The sequence below is a fragment of the Biomphalaria glabrata genome, chromosome 1 (assembly GCF_947242115.1).
Source record: "Biomphalaria glabrata chromosome 1, xgBioGlab47.1, whole genome shotgun sequence".
Classification (NCBI taxonomy): Eukaryota; Metazoa; Mollusca; class Gastropoda; family Planorbidae; genus Biomphalaria; species Biomphalaria glabrata.
The window spans coordinates 2,366,143-2,387,592 of record NC_074711.1 but is presented as its reverse complement, the minus strand read 5'-3'; the positions used below and the strand labels follow the sequence as shown (position 1 = coordinate 2,387,592).

At 34.4% G+C, this 21,450-nt stretch overlaps 1 protein-coding gene across 1 annotated transcript; it reads left to right on the top strand.

The window, feature by feature from the left end:
- The first annotated feature begins 244 nt into the window (after positions 1-244).
- On the top strand, positions 245-15,570 carry LOC106051622 (cilia- and flagella-associated protein 58-like). The gene is made up of 18 exons (XM_056003999.1): positions 245-400; positions 1,275-1,346; positions 2,764-2,979; positions 3,875-4,023; positions 4,211-4,367; positions 5,394-5,588; positions 6,535-6,672; positions 6,803-6,962; positions 7,367-7,449; positions 8,204-8,395; positions 8,528-8,689; positions 9,660-9,806; positions 10,588-10,728; positions 11,211-11,434; positions 11,846-11,957; positions 12,720-12,944; positions 13,630-13,763; positions 14,405-15,570. The coding sequence occupies exons 1-18, from the start codon at positions 392-394 to the stop codon at positions 14,520-14,522; spliced, it is 2,634 nt and encodes an 877-aa protein (XP_055859974.1). The 5' UTR covers positions 245-391; the 3' UTR covers positions 14,523-15,570.
- The last annotated feature ends 5,880 nt before the right edge of the window (positions 15,571-21,450 follow it).

The window sequence follows — 21,450 nt, the reverse complement described above, 5'->3', positions numbered from 1 at the left end:
AAACTGGTAGCCATTTTTGCCCGCATCCATTGCTATTTTAGCAACAGGCTGAAAGAGTTAAAGAACTCTTTTAAAGATTTCAGCTCAACCCCGACCTAGACTTATATGTGCATCGTACATTAGAATTAGATCTAGGTAGATGAAGTCTGATAAATGTGATAAAGATCTCTTTTCATCCAAGTAAATATTTACAGCTGAATTTATTATGCTAGATCTATATAGTTCAGTGCTCTAAGGATACTTTAAATATCTCTTCCAATGAAGACGTCCAAGGGAAGCTACACATTTTCCCTAGCAACAGCTTTCCTCAAACAACAGTAAAATATATTTTATCGAGGATAACTTTGCTATATTTATTTATGTTTTCGCATTTTATTGAACAACATCCACGATGACAGAGGTAAACCAGTTAGATCTTGATCTAGAAAATAGAGTTTAGAGCTACACTAATATTTATAATAATAATATATGGGTTTCAAGATCCACTTCTTTCAGTAATCACTAAATCAGTTCTTATTTCTTCCCGAATCCTGAATCATTATTATTATTATTATTTATTTATTATCATATGGTCATATGATATAATCATATATTCTTATAATTATGTATACACTACTACATTTTTACTGTATTAATGTATACTATAAGTGTATTGTGAAACAAGAGGCTAGGTATTTTTAGACCCGTCTTTAATACTTTTCCTTAACTTATTAAGATTATTGTTACAGTCTACTTATTATAATTAATAGGTATTATTATCTATTAGCCAGGGGTGTAAATAACAAATACTGATGCCAAAAGCTGAGATTACCATAGATTCTATTTAGAGCTTATACTACATTATTAAAGCATGGAATAGTTTACATGTATCATGTATCAGCTAGAGAAATTTAATGAATTATTGAAATTCAACTTTGTAAACATGAAAGACTAAATTAAAGTTTTTTTCTTTAAACTTTAAAATGTAGGAGGTAAAACTTCAAATTAAAAGCTTTAAAAATTGCACTCTAAACTAATTAGGAGAAAAAAGGAAATTGATCTTAAGGTTGATCTGCAAAGTAATTTTCCCCTTATAAACGAAATCTATAATTATTCTAATAGTATCATATTGTTTATATTAAATACACATATGCTGTGCTGTGTCTTTTATATGTGAGGATATTTTTTTAGAGATAAGCTGTTAAAAATTATAAATTAAATGTCTAGCCTAAAATTTTTTTTTTCATGTTGAATATTTACACTATTTTTAAACCTATAAATTTCTTATCTGTCAGGAGAAAAAAGACAAGGAAAAAGCACCAATCGATGATAGTGCCTTTGAAGCACTAGAGAAAGATTTTCAGGAGGTGCGTACACCTAGAAATTCCTAGTTTTAACTTCTCAATCCAGTAGTGCACTATTTTTTTAACTGAGTCTGAAAACTGTGAAACTGACATAAGAGGGTAAAGTATTATGGCCTCCTTTAGTCACCAAAGGACTATAATATGGATCATCTCATGGAAATTGCAGGCACTGTTAGTGTGTAGCATACTGATTAAAGTATAAGTAGCTTGCTTTTGACCAGACTCTTATTCACCTGGTCCATAAATGACAAGATTTTGAAGGACATTTAATATACTAAAGTTAGGTAAAGTGTGTTATTAGGTTTTCATGCTGTGAGGTTAGGATTAAAATGAAATTGTTATTTTTCTTATTTAAGTATAGAAATATTTACTGCTGCAGAAGAAGCAACTGAATAGAGATACAAAGCTATCATATAAAAAGGAAAATATGCTGGACCAAAATTAAAACTAAAGATATAAAGATATATTGTCAATATATAAAGATATAAAATGATCAAGTTATATAGATATATGGTCAAGATATAAAGATATATATATATATGGTCAAGATATAAAGATATATATATATATATATGGTCAAGATATAAAGATATATAGTCTAGATATAATAATATATACTCAAGATATATAGATATATGGTCGATATAATAATAATAATCAGCTCCTCCTTCATGATCGAAGATGAACACATTACTCATATATTATATGGTCACTGAAAGTATATGATGGTCTCATAGACCAAATGCTTTTAGTTTTAATTTTGGCTCCGCAGGGTTTCCTACATCTATGGTTATTGCCATACTTAATACGTAAAATTCTTCCTTAAGATTACTCTTTGTTCTTTTTTTCTGAAAACAAAAATGAAGAAAAATTATTTGATGAATTTGCATATTCACCTTTAACCTTCAACTAAAAAAAATGAAGAAAAATTATTTGATGAATTTGCATATTCACCCTTAACCTTCAACTAAAAAAAATGAAGAAAAATTATTTGATGAATTTGCATATTCACCCTTAACCTTCAACAAGCCCTTAGTCTGTTGAAGCATTGGGGAACCACTTAAGATCTGTTGACTTTCTTCATTCTTCTCAGTATTTTGCCTTGGATAGAATTTCTTTCAGTGACAGGCCCGTCAATTTTTAATTTTATCTTTCTATTACTTTCTCTGTCTTCCTCTTCTTCATGGATCTGGTACTGTTTCCTGATGGAAGATCTTTGCAAGCCCTGAGGATAATGCAATAATCTGCATATTATATATAATTATTCTGCTGCTGACTTTGTACTAATTCTCCAGCTGCCTCAGTTTGGTCACATTTCTTAGCAACATATTGAAAGCTGTTGATGAAGTGATGCCCTGTAAACATTTTAGTTAGTTACTTGCAGCTATTCATTGTCTTTGTATTTCATTTGTTTGTGCAGGTGCTTGCAGAGCTGACAGGAGATAGAAGTCTAGAAAAGTTTCGTCTAGAATATGAAAAGCTTCACAAAGCTCTCAAGAAGTCTCATGAAAGTGAGCGCAGACTTATGCAAAAATGTCGTGAGCTCAATGCAGAAATCGTGGCTAATTCAGCCAAAGTGGTCACTGCACTCAAGCTGTCACAAGATGACCAGTCCACTATTGCCTCCTTAAAAAAGGTGAGCTATTCATTTAAATAATTCTTCCTTTTATAATAATGATATTAAATGTGTATCATAGTAGATATTTATGATTATGCAATAAATTGCTTGGAGGATCAATAAGCTTGGCATCCACTGCCATGAGCAAACTGTGGAAAATCTGGCAGAGAAAAATCAGCTTCCAAGTAAAATTAAAGCTGTATTTCACCTCTGGTCTCTGTACTCCTATATGGTTGTGAAAGTTGAATACTGTTGTCTGTTGTATTTATGTGTATTATTCTGTTGTGTTGTCTTTATATGAGAAAAGAGTCCTTGTAATCACAACAAATTTCCGTAAGGATCAATAAAGCAGTCTTAGTCTTACTGAATAAAAGCTTTTGAGAGTAAATGCTATAGAAAAATGCTGGGTATCAGATACCAGAAAAAAAAAGACAAATGAGATTTTACTGTTACAATTCAACACTCTGGTTGGCAAAAGGAGGAACATCTCAACACTGTGAAGAGACGAAAGCTGAGCTGGTTCTGTCTAATGGTAAGTCATGGCTCAATGTCTTAAGTCATCCTTCAAGGCTGAGCTTGTTCGGTCATATTGTAAGACCTGACTCACTATCAAAAGTCTTTCTTCAAGGTGGAGGGAGCATAAAGAAAGGGTTGTCCAAAGAAAAGCTGGCTGGACAACAAAAAAGAATGGATTGACCTCTCTCTTGATACCCTGCTAAGAACAGCTGCTGACTTGGAAACATGGTGGGATTTAGTTATGCGAACTATTACAGCACCCTTATGATGAAAGACAAGATATAAAGGATAAGGATAAAAAATAAATTAATATATTGCAATACAATCAAGCAAGCGGAAATATTTCTGATAATCTGGAGATGTAGTCTGAATAGTCTGTTTCTGCATTTTTAAACAGGAAGTTGAAAAAGCATGGAAGATGGTTGATGCTGCTCATGAAAAAGAAGTCAAGTCCAAAGAAACGGCTCAGAGACTGAAGGCTGAGATTGAGCAACTCAGTAAACTAGTTGAACAAGGAGCTGGACTTTCAATGGGACAAGATCACAGGTTCGTTACAATTTATATAACTTCTTTTAAATGTCATGTCATACATCTGACTATATATATATATATATAGATAGATAGATAGTTAGGGCATACATTCACGCTTGTCAACTAAGTGCTTTCCTAATATTGTGATTTGTATGCTAAGTTTGCCAATGTCAAGTTTCCTGATGTGATATTTATTTCACAGCGTCAACGAGCTTTTAAAGGTCAAGGAAGACTTGACCAGAGAACGAGATGACCAGCTCACTGAGATAACAAAGCTGAGAGACCTTCTTGCCCAGGCCAAGGCCCAGCAGCAGAAACTGGAGGCTGACAAAGCGGATGCAGAAGAGAAAATCCAACAGGTTACTATGTACACAATGTACACATAGGCTGATAGCTAATGCTCATCTTCAGATATGACAACTTTATAGAGATACTAGTTGATACCCTAGATTTACTCGTTTGATAAATGTGCGAAAAAAGTTCCACACAGAACTGCAAGTGAATTCTAATAGCTCTTTGTCCTTGTTTCTCTGATGTAACAGTCTGATAGAGATACTCTTTGACACCATTTAGTCTTCACCTCTTACATACTGGTACTCATTCATTCATTCAAGCTGATACCCATTTTTTACTAAGTTGAAATTGAGACCCATTCTTTACTAAGTTGAAATTGAGACCTATTCTTTACTAAGTTGAAATTGAGACCCATTCTTTACTAGGTTCAAATTGAGACCCATTCTTTACTAAGTTGAAATTGAGACCCATTCTTTACTAAGTTGAAATTGAGACCCATTCTTTACTAGGTACAAATTGAGACCCATTCTTTACTAAGTTGAAATTGAGACCCATTCTTTACTAGGTTCAAATTGAGACCCATTCTTTACTAGGTTCAAATTGAGACCTATTCTTTACTAAGTTGAACTTGGGACCCATTCTTTACTAGGTTCAAATTGAGACACATTCTTTACTAAGTTCAAATTGAGACCCATTCTTTACTAAGTTCAAATTGAGACCCATTCTTTACTAAGTTCAAATTGAGACCCATTCTTTACTAAGTTGAAATTGAGACCCATTCTTTACTAAGTTGAAATGGTGAATATGTGCTGTTTATTTTAACCAGAACATTTTTTTTATTCCCTTTAGGACATCCTCCTCTCCCCCCCCCCCTCTTTTAATTTTGTGCAATGAGTCCTAAGATAGCCTTCTTTAAAGGATTTTGGGTCAGATAAATGATAAGAAGATCAATATGGGGAAAACAATCATTTCACCAAAACTGGTCTGGCTTAATTGTTTATAAAGTACATGGTAAATGCTAGTGATAAATAAATAGATCAATTAGTTCTATTTGTATAGATGGTCTAATAGTTCATTCTGTTGTGGAACAGCTCAACACTGACATCCAGATGCGTAACAACGAAGCCCAGAGAGAAGGGCGTAAGCGTGACAAGTTGGAAAGGGACTTAACCCAGGCGAAAGCAGACCTCGACAGCAAAAACTCTGAGATTAAGAAGATGCAAAGTCAAATAGAGCACTACAAAGAAGAGAAAGACATTTTAGATCAACAGCTCAAGGAGCAAAGGGTAGGTTCATTGTTTACTTTACAACACAACAGTAACCATGGAAACAAAATTAGTTTCTGATTTTTATTTTTCAAATATAAGGTACCTGTTTTAAGTTTCAAAAGCTTTGCTTAAAGCAAGAGAAAAATTCTTTAGCCACTATTATGGCATTGCAGCAATCAATATTTTCTCTTATTATAACTGGCTCTCTATCATCTCTATGAAAGTTGTGGTAGTTTTAACTCTTTCTCTCCGTAATTATTTACCACATTCTGGTGGAATCAACGCTGGTATAGTCAGTTAGGAGAGAAAGAGTTAAAGCTGTCAGATTATGGGGAACTCAAGTTGAAATGTAGGTAAAGCCAGGAAATTTAAGGATGCCCCTGAGTTGACCACATACTTGTCATGCTTGAAGGGGAAATTAGGCCCCATATGATCATTGTATTGGTCAGAAGACATTCATTAGCCATGGAAATAAGTGAACTGTACATCATCCTTGCTACTGACCACCATAGACTTGTAGAACTTTAGAGAAATATAAGTTGCTTCAAATTGCTTTCAATTTTTTTTGAATATTTATATTTCGATGATGACAACTTTTTTCATCCAGGGGACTGAGGGCCTTGCACTGGGGTAATGTGCCTCCTATGTGGCTGGTGAGACCTATGTGAGCCCAAATGTTCGGCTGCTCACTGAGCAGGTTATTCCAGCTGGTGCTAGTGTATACTTTAATGGCAGTTTGACTGCAAATCAAAACTAATTAGTGGATTGCAATTACTTATAAGGGAGATTGCAATTACATTTAATATAGAAATAGAAACACAGTCAGAAAATTATTAATTAATTTATAAATCAAAAAGAAAAACTATAAAAAAACAAACTTTTTCTTTCCTGGTACAGATTTTGAATATCACAAAATTATAAAAATATCAATGTATAAATGTTTTGATACCACAATTTTCTAAAGGTATTGAGTGAAAGGACACTTAAAGATGCAGAGGTTCTCAATAACAGGCTTCAGAAACTTACCTCTGAATATGAAAGTCAATTGATCAGTGCAGATAACTTAGCTCAAGAAAACCAAACTCGTGCAGCTGAACTTAAGGTAAGTTTATTATTATGGAAATAGATCATATTCAGAGAACATTTCAGATTTATAAAGGCCTGACGCCTTACATTAAAAAAAAAAAGTAAATTTAGGTATTTATAAGTATTTCTTGTTTACCACTCTCAAGTTAAAAGAGGATGAACTGAACAATTTGAAAAATGAAAGTCAGCGTCAGAACAAACTGAGAGAGACAGTTCAACGCAAACTCAGAACTGTTGAGGACAGTAAGGCTGACATAGAACAACAAAAAGAACTGCTCAAAGGACAGATCACTGGCTTGGAACGAGGTACATTTTGAAAATTACTTTTAAAATGTTCTCTAAATATCTATTAATAATCAATTACAAAAATCAGCTTTGTACATATTTACTTTACTTTAAAAAAACATTTTCAAAAATGATTTGATAGTGAATAATTAATTAGTAAATTGTATGACCTTTTCTTCTCAAGTAGTTATAATTAAATTTTTTAATAATAACAATTATAATAATTTAATTTATAGAGCACTGTTAACAAACATAATGTAGGCTCAAGGTGTTGTAATAATATTACAAACATTAATTCGAGAGCTAAACTGACAAACTTATCTAAAAAAGTTTTGAACAGATTGACATCAAAAATCTATACTCTACTAAACAATTGCATATTCACTTTAATGCATAGAGTTTCAAAAATGTGTTTTTTTTAAAAGAGTTGGAAGCTGCTAAGAAACAAGCCGAGGTTGACAAAAAGGCCATTGATGACTTGGTTCGGGAAAGAGATATTCTGAATAAGGTTTTGTACATTTTCATTTTATTTGATATACTTCCATCAATCAGTGGGGCGCTGTGGTTGAGTGGTTTAATGATTGGCTTCTGAGCCAGGAGTCCTGGAAGACTGAGATTTTAAATTTAGGGATTTTTAGGGTGCCCCTGAGTTCACCCAAATCTAATGGGTACCTGGCATTTTTTGGGTAAAGTAAATGCGGTTGGCCATTGTGCTGGTCACATGACACCCTGCTCATTAACCGTTGGCACAGAAACAGATAACTTTAACATATTTGCTCTATAGATCGCAAGGTTTGAAAGGGGAACTTTACTTCCATCAATCATGTCAGTAAAGATGAGTTATTCAATTGGTAAAAAATATTATTAAATTAAAAAATATATACTTATTAAGACTTATAAACCTTCATTGCTAGAGGGGTTTGATTTAGTAATATGCAATGCTTGTCTGCCAACTGGAAAATATCAATTTGAATCCCAATGAACTGAGATTTAACTTGAGCTATAAAGGCAGCTTGGAAAGCTCTACCAGAAACATGGAAGAAAAAAATTACTCTAGAGCACAAAAAAAAATATGTTATAATAGCATACCGATACAACTCGATACAATTTTTTACCAAGTTTATTTTTTACATTTTATGTGTTTTATTTTTATACTTTTTCTATTCAAAGTTTTATAAACTGATTCCATCTTGACAAGTACTTCAATAATTAAATGTAACTTCAATTAGACTCACACCTCCATAATATTTGTTTGTTTTCAGAATCTCTTAAAGGCAGCTGGGGCAACTCAGAAGCAACTCCATTTGGTTAAACTACATGACCAGTCAAAGAAGAATCTGGAACAAGAAATCGCCAACTACAAGGAAGAGGCCCAGAAGCAGCGCAAAATTATCTACCAATTAGAAAAAGAGAGAGATAGATACATCAATGAGGCTAGTGACCTTACACAAAAGGTACCATTTTGGTCTCTTATATAAAGGCATTCTATCTGCCATATAACTAGAGATGATATATCAATGGGATTCAACAGAGCCAAAGAGGTTTTCACCTTGTCAAAGTGTTCCTATATGTTTTTCGTTTGAAAGGTTCTTCAACACATGGAAGATGTTAAAGTTAGAGAGATGCAGATCTTTGATTACAAGAAGAAAATAGCAGAAGCTGAGACAAAACTGAAACAGCAGCAAAACTTGTATGAGGCTGTAAGATCTGATCGAAATTTGTACAGCAAGAATTTAATTGAATCTCAGGTAACTATTTCTTTATTACAATGTAATAGTCATCTTCACCTATCCCTAGGCTGTTGGGTCATCACACAGGATGTGTCGACTTTCTCTCTCTATTCCTCTCTGTCTTTTGCTTTGAATAGAATATTTTTCACTGATAGGTCTGTCCTTTCTTTGTCTACCCATTGCTTTCTCTGTCTGCTCCTCTCTCTTTTCTCTGGTACTGTTCCCTGCTGGAAGGTCTTTGGGAGTCTCAAGAATCTCACAATATGGCCATACAATTTTACTTTTTGTGTTTTTTGATAGTTGTCATCAGGTCATCATGGGGCCTAAGCTCAATAGTGATCCTGTTTTGGATTCCCTCATTCGTGGTACAGTCATTGTAGGTGATTCCTAAGATCCCTTCTATGGCAGCTTGAGTTCATGGCTAGAATCGTCCTCTTTATTTCTGCAGTTAGCAGCCACCAAGATTTGCAAGCATACAGGAATGTCCCCCATGACCAAGCAGTGTATTAGTCTGACTTGAATGCTAAGGGCTTAGTCTTTGTTTTTCCAGACTGTCTTGAGACTTTCAAGTTCTTGTGCAAATACAATATTAAATGAGGTCCAGAATAGGTGAAAACAAACATTTAAACTACAACACAATTTTTAAAACTTTTTAAATTTGTAGTTTACCTCATTTATGTGGTAATCACAAACAAGCTTGCTGCTACTGTACCCACGAATAGCTTCCATGAACGGGACTTTTTGAAAATGTTTAATTTTTGAATGGATGAAGTAGAATCTCAGTTGCATACTCTATTTATAATTGCTGTCACAGTTTCAAATACAACTTAATCATATTTTTCATCACTGTAACAATGCAAAAGTCACTTATAATTTCATTCACAATCTCATTAAATCTTAATGATAATTTTAATTACAATTTTGCTATTAATCTAAATATTCATTATTACGTAATGAGAAACTTTGATCAATTCATTTAACTTTCAAGGATGAAATCACAGAAATGAGGCGTAAGCTGAGGATTATGACCCACCAAATTGACCAGCTCAAAGAAGAAATTCAGGCCAAGGAAGCTTCATTAGTCAAGGAGACACTGACCAATCAACAAGTGGAGAAGGAGAAGGAAACTCTCAAGGTAAATTGATAGAATGTCTAACGAAACAGTTTTGTCTAATTTGTATATTAAAACATTTAGTGTAGGCTGGGTGTTTGTTGGGTTGGTTTGTTGTTATCACTCATTGTGATAATCCATCAGATGATATCAAAATTAAATATCAACATCACACTACAGTGGATCCCTGGACACATTGGCATCATGCGAAATGAAAAGGCAGATAAGCTATCAAAGGCAGGTTCATCTATGGAACAACCAGATAGACCTGTAAACTACCTCACCCTAAGGTCAATGTTTGTCAACAATCACAAAGAGGAGTGACTCAACCAATGGGCATCAGGAAACACAGGCAGAGCCATGTACAAAGAAATGACTATGCCTAACAAACTGGACAGTATTAACTTCCTCCATAGCAAAGAACAATCTACAATCTTCCAACTAAGAACAGCTCACACACCACTATTAAATTACCACCTGAACAAAAGAAACTCCACACAACTCTCCCTTTGCAGACACTGCACCCACCCCTTTGAAACCGTAAACCATATCCTCTTTGAATGCTCCTCCCTAATCCACCCTAGGCAGACCCTACTGCCACTACAGCCCAACATAACCAACACCCTGTATGGCAGTGCTGAACAACTGAAGAAAACAGCACACTTTTTTTCCTTGGCACAGTCTGCAAAAGCGCTCACAGCTCAGCAGCAATAAAGCTGGCTAGAAGTAGAACAAGTATATTAAAACATAAAGAATGGTTTAAATAAATATGAAAATTTGCTGTTTTTTTTTTTGGTGCATTCAGGCTGAATTGCAGAAAATGAAACAGCAAGCAATAGAAAATGATGCTCAAATCAAAGAAAGAGAGTCAGAAGTGAAGAAACTTAATATGATTATTAGAGAGTCTGATGCTGAGAGAATTCGTCAGAAGAAAGAGCTTGACCAGGTAAGTGACCTCATTTCTTTTCTGCTTCTCCTTAGTGACCAGCACTAATGTTCTTCCAACTAGACTATACAGTTCTCTTAAGGAAATGGTTTTGTAAACTTTACAGTGTTAAATTACTGGACAGACAAACATTTGGAAGTCAAATACTTCATTGTTTCTCAATACATGATGAAAATAGACTATGCCTTAAATAATATGTTATGTTAATTAATTTTCTTTGCTTTTTCAACCTATCTAATTCATTATAATAGAAATTTATTATAAATAATTACAAAATTAATTTTGTTTTAAGCTTTTTTTTTAAACTTTTTTTTTCTGTATATTGAACTGGTATTATAATAACTTACTTTATTTGAATTTTCATATTTTTAATTCTATGCATTGTCTCTAGATAAGCTCGGTTTAATAATTATCATAATATCTCAATTGTTTTTTCATCTCTTATCAATATCATTCATGCTAGTATCCTACTTAAATTGCAGGTTATCAGTGAGAGAGACATACTCGGCACTCAGCTAGTCAGACGTAATGATGAGCTGGCTCTTCTGTATGAGAAAATCAAAATCCAGCAGTCGGTGTTGAACAAGGGAGAGGTTCAGTACAATCAGAGGATTGAAGATATCCGCATCTTAAAGCTGGAGATCAAGAAAATGAGGAGAGAGAAATTTATTCTACAGAAGAGTGTTGCCAACGTTGAAGACTTGAGGTAAATCTTGCAAAAGTTTTCAGGATGGCTGCCTGGTCGTGTGGTTTGCGCGCTGGACTGTCTTTTGGATTTATCGATGGTCCGGGTTCAAACCCTGTCTGCTCCCATCCCCCGTAATCCTGTGGGAGATTTGGACTAGATTGATGAATTCTATTTTTAATACAGGTTACTTAACTAAAATCTTACTGTTTTGATAATTATTTAAAGAGAATCTGTAATCCTCTTATTTTTTGAAGTAATAGTCTGTATTTTATAAGATAACATATGATAATGTGTGGCTCATTTAATAAATTCACTAGCTAATTATAGTTTCTAAATATAGTAAAGCAGCATTTTATAACATTGAAGTTAGTGTCATTGTAAAGTACAAAGTCAAAGATAATAACAGGGCTGCATTTATGTTGATTTTAGGAGAGAAGTTTATCACATTCAGCGAGAGCTTCTAAGGGAGAGAACTCGCTGCAAAGCTTTAGAGGAAGAGCTGGAGAACCCAATGAATATTCACCGATGGAGAAAATTGGAAGTAAGTTTGTTGAATTTGGTGTGAGTATTCCATGGCACCACTTCATATGACTGTACCATCTTTTTGACTAAAAAATCACTAATACAGATATTCATCTATTTCCTACAAAATATTGATTCAAATTACAAGCCTGCCTAATATTGGAAATTTTCACAATAAACAATGTCAAAAAAAAGCTAATGGGAATCTCACCGCTGCCAATAGAATAAAATAATTAAGCTATAATTTTAACAATATCTCAGTCAGTCAACTCTCATATTCAATTTCCATCATTACAACTAATGAGTTGCCCAAGTATTTTGAAAAATAAATACAAGTCCTAGAGTGAAAGTAAACTGCTTCCTCCATCTTGAGATTATTTGGTGCTACAAATGGAAGAGCTCAGAAAGTTTGATTCTTCAGAGCTAAAAAGTGTACCCAAGTTATTATACACCTTTTAAAAAACAAAGATCATCAACTCTTCCTTGATCTTGTACACCAGATACATCTAAATCTAGTAGTATTATTTATAGTTTTTCTGCCATGAAAGAGAATCTCCACTATTCCAATACTTATTATAGCCTCTTATTACTGGTTTCATTAGTTTATAAATAATATAATAATGTTTAAATTTATTCTTTTAATTTTGTATATAAAATTGGTTACAAAAATATGTATTGAAATGGAAACTATCCTGGCCATAAAATTATTATTTCAGGGAATATTTTTTTATAAAAAATAGTGAGTTGAGATTTTGATCTATTTTTGTTCATGATACTTTAGGGCAGTGACCCATCCACCTTTGAAATGATACAAAAGATTCACACACTCCAGAAGAGGTTGATCCAGAAGACAGAGGAAGTGGTTGAGAAGGAACTCTTGATTCAAGAAAAAGAGAAGCTGTACCTTGAACTGAAGCACATACTGGCTCGACAGCCTGGTCCTGAAGTGGCTGAACAATTGACCATTTATCAACAGACCCTCAAGGAAAAAACAAAACAAATGAAGGTTGGTGTTTTTAATAATAATTATAATAATAATAATAATAAAATAATAATAAGGCTTGTCTTTAAGTCCAAGAATTAATGAGGAGTGCATGTTCATGTTGGCAATGTAGACATAACCAATTGTCCATTGGGAGTTGATTTAGATTTTCTTTTTGCCGTTTATGTTTGTCCTCAGCAGTGAATTTTCTTTTGGTTTCAAATTTATGTACTGAGACTTTTGTAAATGATCTCCCACTGTCTCATTCTAGAGCAGGGGTTCTCAACCTGTGGGTTGCAAAACCCCCTTGGGGGTCGATTGACGATTAGCCAGGGGTCACCTAAGACCATTGAAAAAATGAATTGTTTTTGTCTATTCTTCTATTGCTGCATGTGTGTATGTGTGTGTGTGTGGGGGTATCGCGGCGGAGTGGGGGATTGTAAAAAGGGTGGCCGAGCTTAAAAGGTTGAGAACTGCTGTTCTAGAGCCTCCTGCCTCTCCCTTCTCTGTCAGTTAAAGTAAGTGATTGCTTACACATTAAGAAACCATGTAGACAGTCACAGTTTTTAAAACAATTGAAATTCATTATTAGAATTATTTTGAGAAATCAAATGACAGCATAAGAGATGTCTTTGCATTTTTTTTAATCCACTTTTTTGGCTTGATAAATAGGAAATAGATCTTGAAGTATTGAATGTTCATTCTGCAGGGAATGGTTTCTGAACTGAACATGTATGAGGCTCAGGTTGGAGAGTATAAATACGAGATAGAAAGGATAGCCAGAGAACTACAGGAAGTTAAAAAGAAGTATTTCATGCAGAAGAAAAAGGAACAAATTTTCAAGTAAGCTGATTTGTGTTTTTAGTTTAAAAGTTTCAAAGAGAATTTTAAACAAAGAAATTGAAAATATTCATGTTAGGACATTCCCCTAAACCACTGTATTCATTCAATGTGATGTATTCATTCAATGTGATGTATTCATTCAATGTGATGTTTTCAGTCAATGTGATGTATTCAGTGTGATGTATTCATTCACTACGATGTGATGTATTCAGTAAATGTGTTGTATTCATTAAACTGTGATGTGATGTATTCAGTCAATGTGATGTATTCATTCACTATGATGTGGTGTATTCAGTCAATGTGATGTATTCAGTCAGTGTGATGTATTCATTCAATGTGATGTGTTCAGTGCGATATATTCATTCACTATGATGTGATGTATTCAGTGTGATATATTCATTCACTATGATGTGATGTATTCAGTGTGATATATTCATTCACTATGATGTGATGTATTCATCTAATGTGATGTACTCTTTCAATTTGATATTCATCATACTTTCCATCTTGGGATCATTCTTTAACAGTATCTCTGTTATACAACAGACTTGTTTTAAATCATCAATTGTTATGGTATGACTTTGTTTTGAAACAGTGTATATCCTCTTATAAATAAAAAAAACAACACTTTTTTCTTCTAGGGAGAGAGACAAAGCATTAACCCAGTCAGGAGGACCTCCAATCATATCCCAGCGAGCAGACGCACCGAGGTTTACAGGAGGAGGGTTCAATTTAAAGGCAACAAAGTCAGCAGCTTAACAAGAAGACTTGAAATAGAAATGTTCTTTCATGTTTCACAACAGCTCCATTTGAAAACTCAACATTAATGTATTTTTTTCTATGTTACCTTACTTGGTTAAAATAGTTTATGTAAAAATATACAATAGAAATGTTTATATTTTCTTGGAAGAAAACAATTTTGGCTGTCAAAATGACCCACAAGGGTTAAAAATGTTATTGTTAATTTTAATGATTCATTTCTTAAGCATTATACACAATCTAAGTTTTAAATTTTTTTTTTTTAATTTTAAATAAATCACACACAAATATTTCATTACATATAGAGTCTTGAAATGAGAAGCAATACAAATCTACTGCTGAGGAAAATATGCAATCATACAAAAAAATATATTAACGATTCTGATGTTTATTTAAATGTACTAAGTCCAATTGTTTAATTTCTATGCATTGTTAAAGTGAGTACTGCTTTGATGGATGGCTGCCTGGCCATGCGGTGGGCAAGCTGGACTTTTATTTGGTCATCTCGATGGTTCCAGATTCATACCCTACCCGCTGCCATTCCCCCCATAGTCCTACGGGAGGTTTGAGCTAGGATATAGATTACCGGTACCTTCAACTCTGAAGAAATATTCTAAACATATAAAACATTTTACAATATTAGTCAGTATTTGATTAACAGTTTATTTTGTGGTCCTTTACTGATTTTAATGTCTGCTGTATTGAAGGAACTATCCATGGCAGAACCTGGATAGTAAATTGACAACGTCAGTGATGTACAGATTTTAAAGAGTTGTATTAAGCTTTTTAATGCAAAGTTTTGTCATAGACTGTGATATTGTATTAATGTGATAGTGAAATGTAAACTAGCTGTCATCACATTGTTGGTTTAATTAGAAACATGAAAATATCAATTTGTGTCATGGATTTACAGGAACAAATTTCAATGATTTCTTGTAGACTATATTTTGTGAACAGTTTTTCTGTTTGAAGTATTACTGTTACTTAAAATCCTTCTGGTACTGCTGATTATTTACTGCTGAAAAATAAAAATCTTTGTTTATTGAAACTACCTCCGTGTCATGTGAGAGTGTGTGTAACTGCTGATGGAATGTAACTAATATTACAGTCAAATTTCTTCATAGGCCTATATATATTTCAAATTTACAATAATATATTTATATATATAAAATATATATATTTCAAATTTAAAAGATGAATAGATAGCCTTGAACAGGGCCAGTCCTAACAATTGCGGGGCCATATGCAATATGGATTGGGCGGGGCCCAGTCTGAGTAAAGATAAAGATAATAAGGGAAAATTTAGATTTTGTATTAGAAAATAAATTAATAAATTTTTATTAAATGAAAGCAGACAATGCCATTTTTTTATCGCACTTAGGATTGGCACCCCAAAATGACAACTTTGTCTATTTTTCAGGAGATTTTAAAAATTACAGGAGCCCCTGGAAAATCAGGAAGCCGCGGAAATGAGGAGAAATACAAATCTACTGATTATATAATTATTATTTATAAGTTATAATGGTTTAATTTAATAATTTACACCTAGAATTAGCGCAGGGCCTATGAAAGTGTGGGGCCCACTGCGACCGCATAGGTTGCCAGATACCATTGTGTCTTGAGCCAGATGTGACCTGCAGTTCGTAGTTTGGGTACCCCTGCAATTCACCATTAGCCATTGTAGTATTCTAGCAATGAAATTTAATAAAATGTTTTAAACTGATATAGTTTATTCTCGACACAATGCTTCAGAGTAACACATTCTGTTGTGCATCGCATGTTGCAGATTTAAGAGATGACCTATTAATTCTTATTGACATTTCTTATTCCATATGCTAGGACAAATTCGTAACCATTTCTTCTTCTTCCCCACTGCCATTAGAGCGTGGAACGGGTTGCCTGAATCAGCCAGGAAAATCAATGACTTAGCAGAGTTTAAGTCTCTAATTAACGTGCACGACTAGATTAGCGCATGAACACGCGTAGGGAGTAATGATCTTTCTCTTTCATGGACCGTTTTGTAATTTATAAGTTTTGGAATGTACTTTGCTTTCCATGCATTAGAGTAAATGACCAATCGAATTGCATGATTGGTGTTGATTAAGATCTAGGTTCTCAGTCAGCAATAAGTTGAATAAGCAAACAACTACAATTAGTATCATTGCGGAAAAACAATACTTTATTATATTGAACGCGTGCACCTTTGCGCACCATATCAACTTAAAGCAATAATCTAGGCCTACAAAAACAACAAAAAAAAGGTCTAAGAAATGTTACCAAAGATAAAGTTGTTTTTTTTAGCAATGCAATGGTTAATAACTTTAAACTGTATAGTCACACGATGAGTTCCATGTCAATTATATCGAGGGATCAGCAAAATATCTTGATTTTAGCGAAAAGTGTGCGCATGTGTGTGTCACACCTTACAGCAAGGGAGAAGTAAGCCGTCCAACTTCCTCAAATTAATACGCCTGCCGAAAAAGTCCAAAAATAGTTTGGCATAAAAGTTCGGTCAGTTTCCTCATTTATCGTTCAATGACAACAGGCTTACCAAATCTTTCAACTCAGGTCATTAGATGAGGAGATACACCAGGGTTCATAGCGGGTTGATACGTGCCTGACTCAACTGAAGGGTTCATGACCCCATGTAACGTAGGAGTGGATTACATCGAGATCAGAGGTTAAAGATGATTAATGATTAATTAAAAAGTGCAATCAAAGGGAAGTGATCGTTTTGCCTAGGTCGTAAAGTTACGTGAAATTGTGTCACTATTTCTAAGGACAGAGAGCTACCGGAAAGACAGTGTTGCATTATGGGTTGTTTCTGTTTCCGGAAAGGAGGAAGTTCACAGACTTTTTTTGTTTTCTTCATTTCCACTCAGTTTTAATAACAAACATTTCTGAAAAGGTCTGACGATTGGGTGTTGTTGAAGATCGTTGACTTGTAGAACCAAAGTGCTGGTAGACAGCTAAACATCCTTAGGCTACTTAACACAGTTTACTACAGCGCGCTTATCTTGCATCATTCTACAAGACCAAAATTAAATTAATGCTCCCTTCCTACAATTAACAATAACTACTCCCTTTCTCGATGAAAAAAAAGGCCCATTTCTTATTCCATACGTTATTAGAACAAAGAAGTTTATCCCTTAAATCAGCCACGGAATACCAGTGACTTAGCAGAGTTTACGTCTCTAATTAACATTCACGACTAGATTAACGCCTGGATACGCGAATAGCATAATTATCTTCTCCAATCTATTTTTGTCAATGCTAACAAGTCACTCTTTTTTTGATGGTTAGTGTCCACATCGGCTATGACTATATTCGATTTCTTTTTAAATACTCAAATAGAGATGAGTTTCATGTAAATTAGCAAAACTTAAAAAAATATTTAAAAAAATATACTAATAACACACGGTGTCACAATAAACAGTGGATGCAGTTGTATATGTATATATATATGAGATATATTTAGGGGCTCAAATCCTGTATAACCTCCTGCAATAAAACTACAAAAAGTTGAAACACGATTATCTCCGCCTTCAATTTACGTTTGACGTAGTCCAGTCATTCCTCCATCATTTAAGTTAATGGGAGACAAATACAACACTGACAAGAATACCAAACATCTGATTTCTGACATCAGACTTGTAAAAACTGTTTTGCATGTTTCGGATGTTCCTTCTTAGTTGAAGAGAATTTACTTCCTAGTCCAAACCTCCCGCAGGACAACGGGGGATGGCAGCGGGCAGGGTATTAACCCGGGACCAAGTCCTAACGACAGACGACAGTTCAGCGCACATACCGCTCGACCAGGCATCCACCACCGTGCTATGGTTGTGTTTTATTGCTCATATACAGTGACATACTTGTAGATCAACACCAGGGGCGGACTGGATGTCAAAATCGGCCCAGGCATTTCTATACAGTACGGCCCATAAATTGTATATCATATGATAGGCCTCCAATTATAGACCTGTCTGTTCTCAAAATCATTATGTTATTATTTTATAATGTATCGATGACTGTATGCATGCTCTATATCTTTATAAGAAATATAGTCCTTATGTTGCTTTTTAATCGCTATGTTTGTAGGCCCTAAAAGGATGAAGCCTACTAATAGCACTGTCTATACGGATGTAGGCTATTACATTATTTTTGAAAGTGTGTTAGATTAAATTAGTATTACACTGTAGTCTGTAAAAGATGTTTTTAAAATGACGCTTATATAGCCCCTTATATATGAGAATATTATAAAACCTTTAACAATTTAATGCGTGCCATAGTGGCATTCCTGAGGCCCAAATACCCATGTACCCAGTCCGACCCTGATCAACACTATTGTTTTAAAATTAAAAGTACATAGGCTATATTCAACTCTCTAAACTGGCAAAAAGGAACTACAGACCTAGATCGATATAAAGATTTATATAGATCTATATTTGTTACAGTTTAAAACGTGGCCTAGATTGATTTACCGTATGTAGTAAATTAATTAAGTTAATGGATTAAATATTTTACATTTGTAATTTTATTTTTGAGTACGCATTTTTTCAATCACATACTTGAACTTTAACCTTTAATGTGTAGGACCATGAGGATGTGCTAGACTCCCCAACCCCTTTGCTTAGCAAATGCCATCTAATCATATTATGGCGATCAATATCAAGACAAAATTCCGAAGATTTAAAGAAGTTGCTATTTACAGACATAACTTACACATACACATAAGTATATATATATATGACTTAGTGACTTGCGCTGAAAATGTTGATATATATAATAAAGATCATCCATCCTCATACGGTGATGGCCACTTTTGTCATTCAGGATGCTGTGGGTTTTGCCCTGCATTTTTTATGCCTCTCGTGTGGCTGGTAAGATCTACGTAAGCCCAAAATGATAAGCTGCACACTGGGCATTCTCTTGCCAGCTGGGGGCTCGTTTTAGTTGCCTTGATTTTCTTCTCTAGCTCTTTTTTTTCAGCCAAGGCTGTTTTCTTGCCAAGGCTGTTTTCTTTTTGTCAAGGCTGTTTTCTTGCCAAGGCTGTTTTCTTGCCAAGGCTGTTTTCTTGCCAAGGCTGTTTTCTTGCCAAGGCTGTTTTCTTCTTGTCAAGGCTGTTTTCTTCTTGTCTAGGCTGTTTTCTTCTTGTCAAGGCTGTTTTCTTGCCAAGGCTGTTTTCTTTCTCTTCAGCGAGTTATGCGCTGTCACAGCACAATAAACAAAAGAAATAAATAGACTCCCCTTTGGCTTAGGTCTAAGGCATTCTCCTCACAAAGTATCATTTAAAGAAAATCGACTTCATAATATAGTTTTACAACCTGTAATTTGCTTCGTTTCATCGAATTAAGGTAATCATGTTTTTTTTTGCCCTAATTCATAAGCATCTATCCTCTTGAGAAAGCACAAATTCTTGACCTGATGCTGACATATATACACTACCCATAACAGCATCGTGTCTGTCCAAGACTTTGGAAGCTGTCAAGCCCTCACTCAAATAGAGTTAGATGATAATGATGATCCTCCTTTATGTTCTGCTTTGGGCGTGTATGTGCCCTGTAACCTCAGTAAAAACTATTCTACAAAAAGAAGGTCTTTACGCTTGATAGAGTGTCTCGTACATTTCAACAGATCGTCAGATCACACAGCACCTCCTGGTTAAAGCGGAAGGATAAAGTAAAAGTTCTTTAAAAAAGTGACATTCGCTAGTTTACCTGGTTAGGAAAAGAAATTTGTCAGGGCATTAAATTAATGACATTGTCAAGCGAGTGACGTCATAAGATCTGTGTGTGTCTATTTGTGTGCTTATGGATTTCCTCACACCTTTCTAGTGACAGGAGTCCCTCACAGGCTGGCCTAGTCCTGACAGGAGTCCCACATAGTGTGGTCAAGTCCAGTCGACCGTGTCCATAAGGTGAGTAGAGGTGTTTTAAGTCTTATTTCGATCTCTTGGTTAATGTAATAATAACAATAATAATAACAATAATAATAACAATAATAATAACAATAATAATAATAACAACAATAATAATAATAATGAGTCGAGTGTTTACTGAAGGTAATTTACAACCTCATGACCAACCACAAGAGGTCGGTCTACTCCCTAACTCGCACCCCACACAATTATTGGTGGTAGAACGAGAGGAGCCAAAAGGATCAAATGGACAACAGAAATGAATGTTGACATTATCAAATCGTTCCTCCGTGTAAACAACTGTGATGATAAACCTCTCCCAGGTTATTGGCTAAAACTCTTCCAGGGATTCAACAAACATTCTCGTTGCCTGTCAGAGGGCGGTACTGCTGCAGACCTGCCTCATCACCAGAGAATGCCTCGGTGGAAACTGATAAAGGGACTACGATGAATTTTGTTTTGCGCCAGACAATGAATACTCGTTCTTTTCTAACATAATAGTAATGTCTTCGATTCCGAAGATTAAGTGTAAGATTAAGATGCAGTGTATCAGATAACTACGCAAACCCAGTCGCGACTGGCATGTTTTTCCACAGATTTATCCCTTAGAATCATAAGTGTTAACTTTTTCTTTTCGCTTATGTTAATTGATTGATTAAAATACATTCTGGTGGAATCTGTATAGTCTATTTTTTTGGAGCTGAGCTTTCACTGTAGACTGTATTTAGCTTTGATCACATTTTACCAGGCTTTCCCCAAATTATAAACGCTTGTTGTGAGATTGTAAATTAGATTTAAACGAGTTGAATGAAACAGTTTTTTGTTACGTTACAATACTAGTGTGCGTTATAAGTCACCAATATTTGTTTTAGTTATTAATTGATTAATTAATTAAAGAGTAATATTTTTTTAAATCCGAGATTTTAAATGTTCATAGACTTTGGGATTAAAGGATTATCAAAACCGTTGCCTCGTTTTGAAAGCGGGAAAAATTCAAACTTGAGACCCCTT

What these genes read in the sequence shown, in the direction of transcription:
- LOC106051622 (XM_056003999.1), top strand. An exon ending in AAAGAGATATTCTGAATAAG is followed by an intron (nt 7,450 to 8,203) that starts GTTTTGTACATT and finishes GTTTGTTTTCAG; the next exon opens with AATCTCTTAAAGGCAGCTGG. An exon ending in GCCAACGTTGAAGACTTGAG is followed by an intron (nt 11,435 to 11,845) that starts GTAAATCTTGCA and finishes TGTTGATTTTAG; the next exon opens with GAGAGAAGTTTATCACATTC.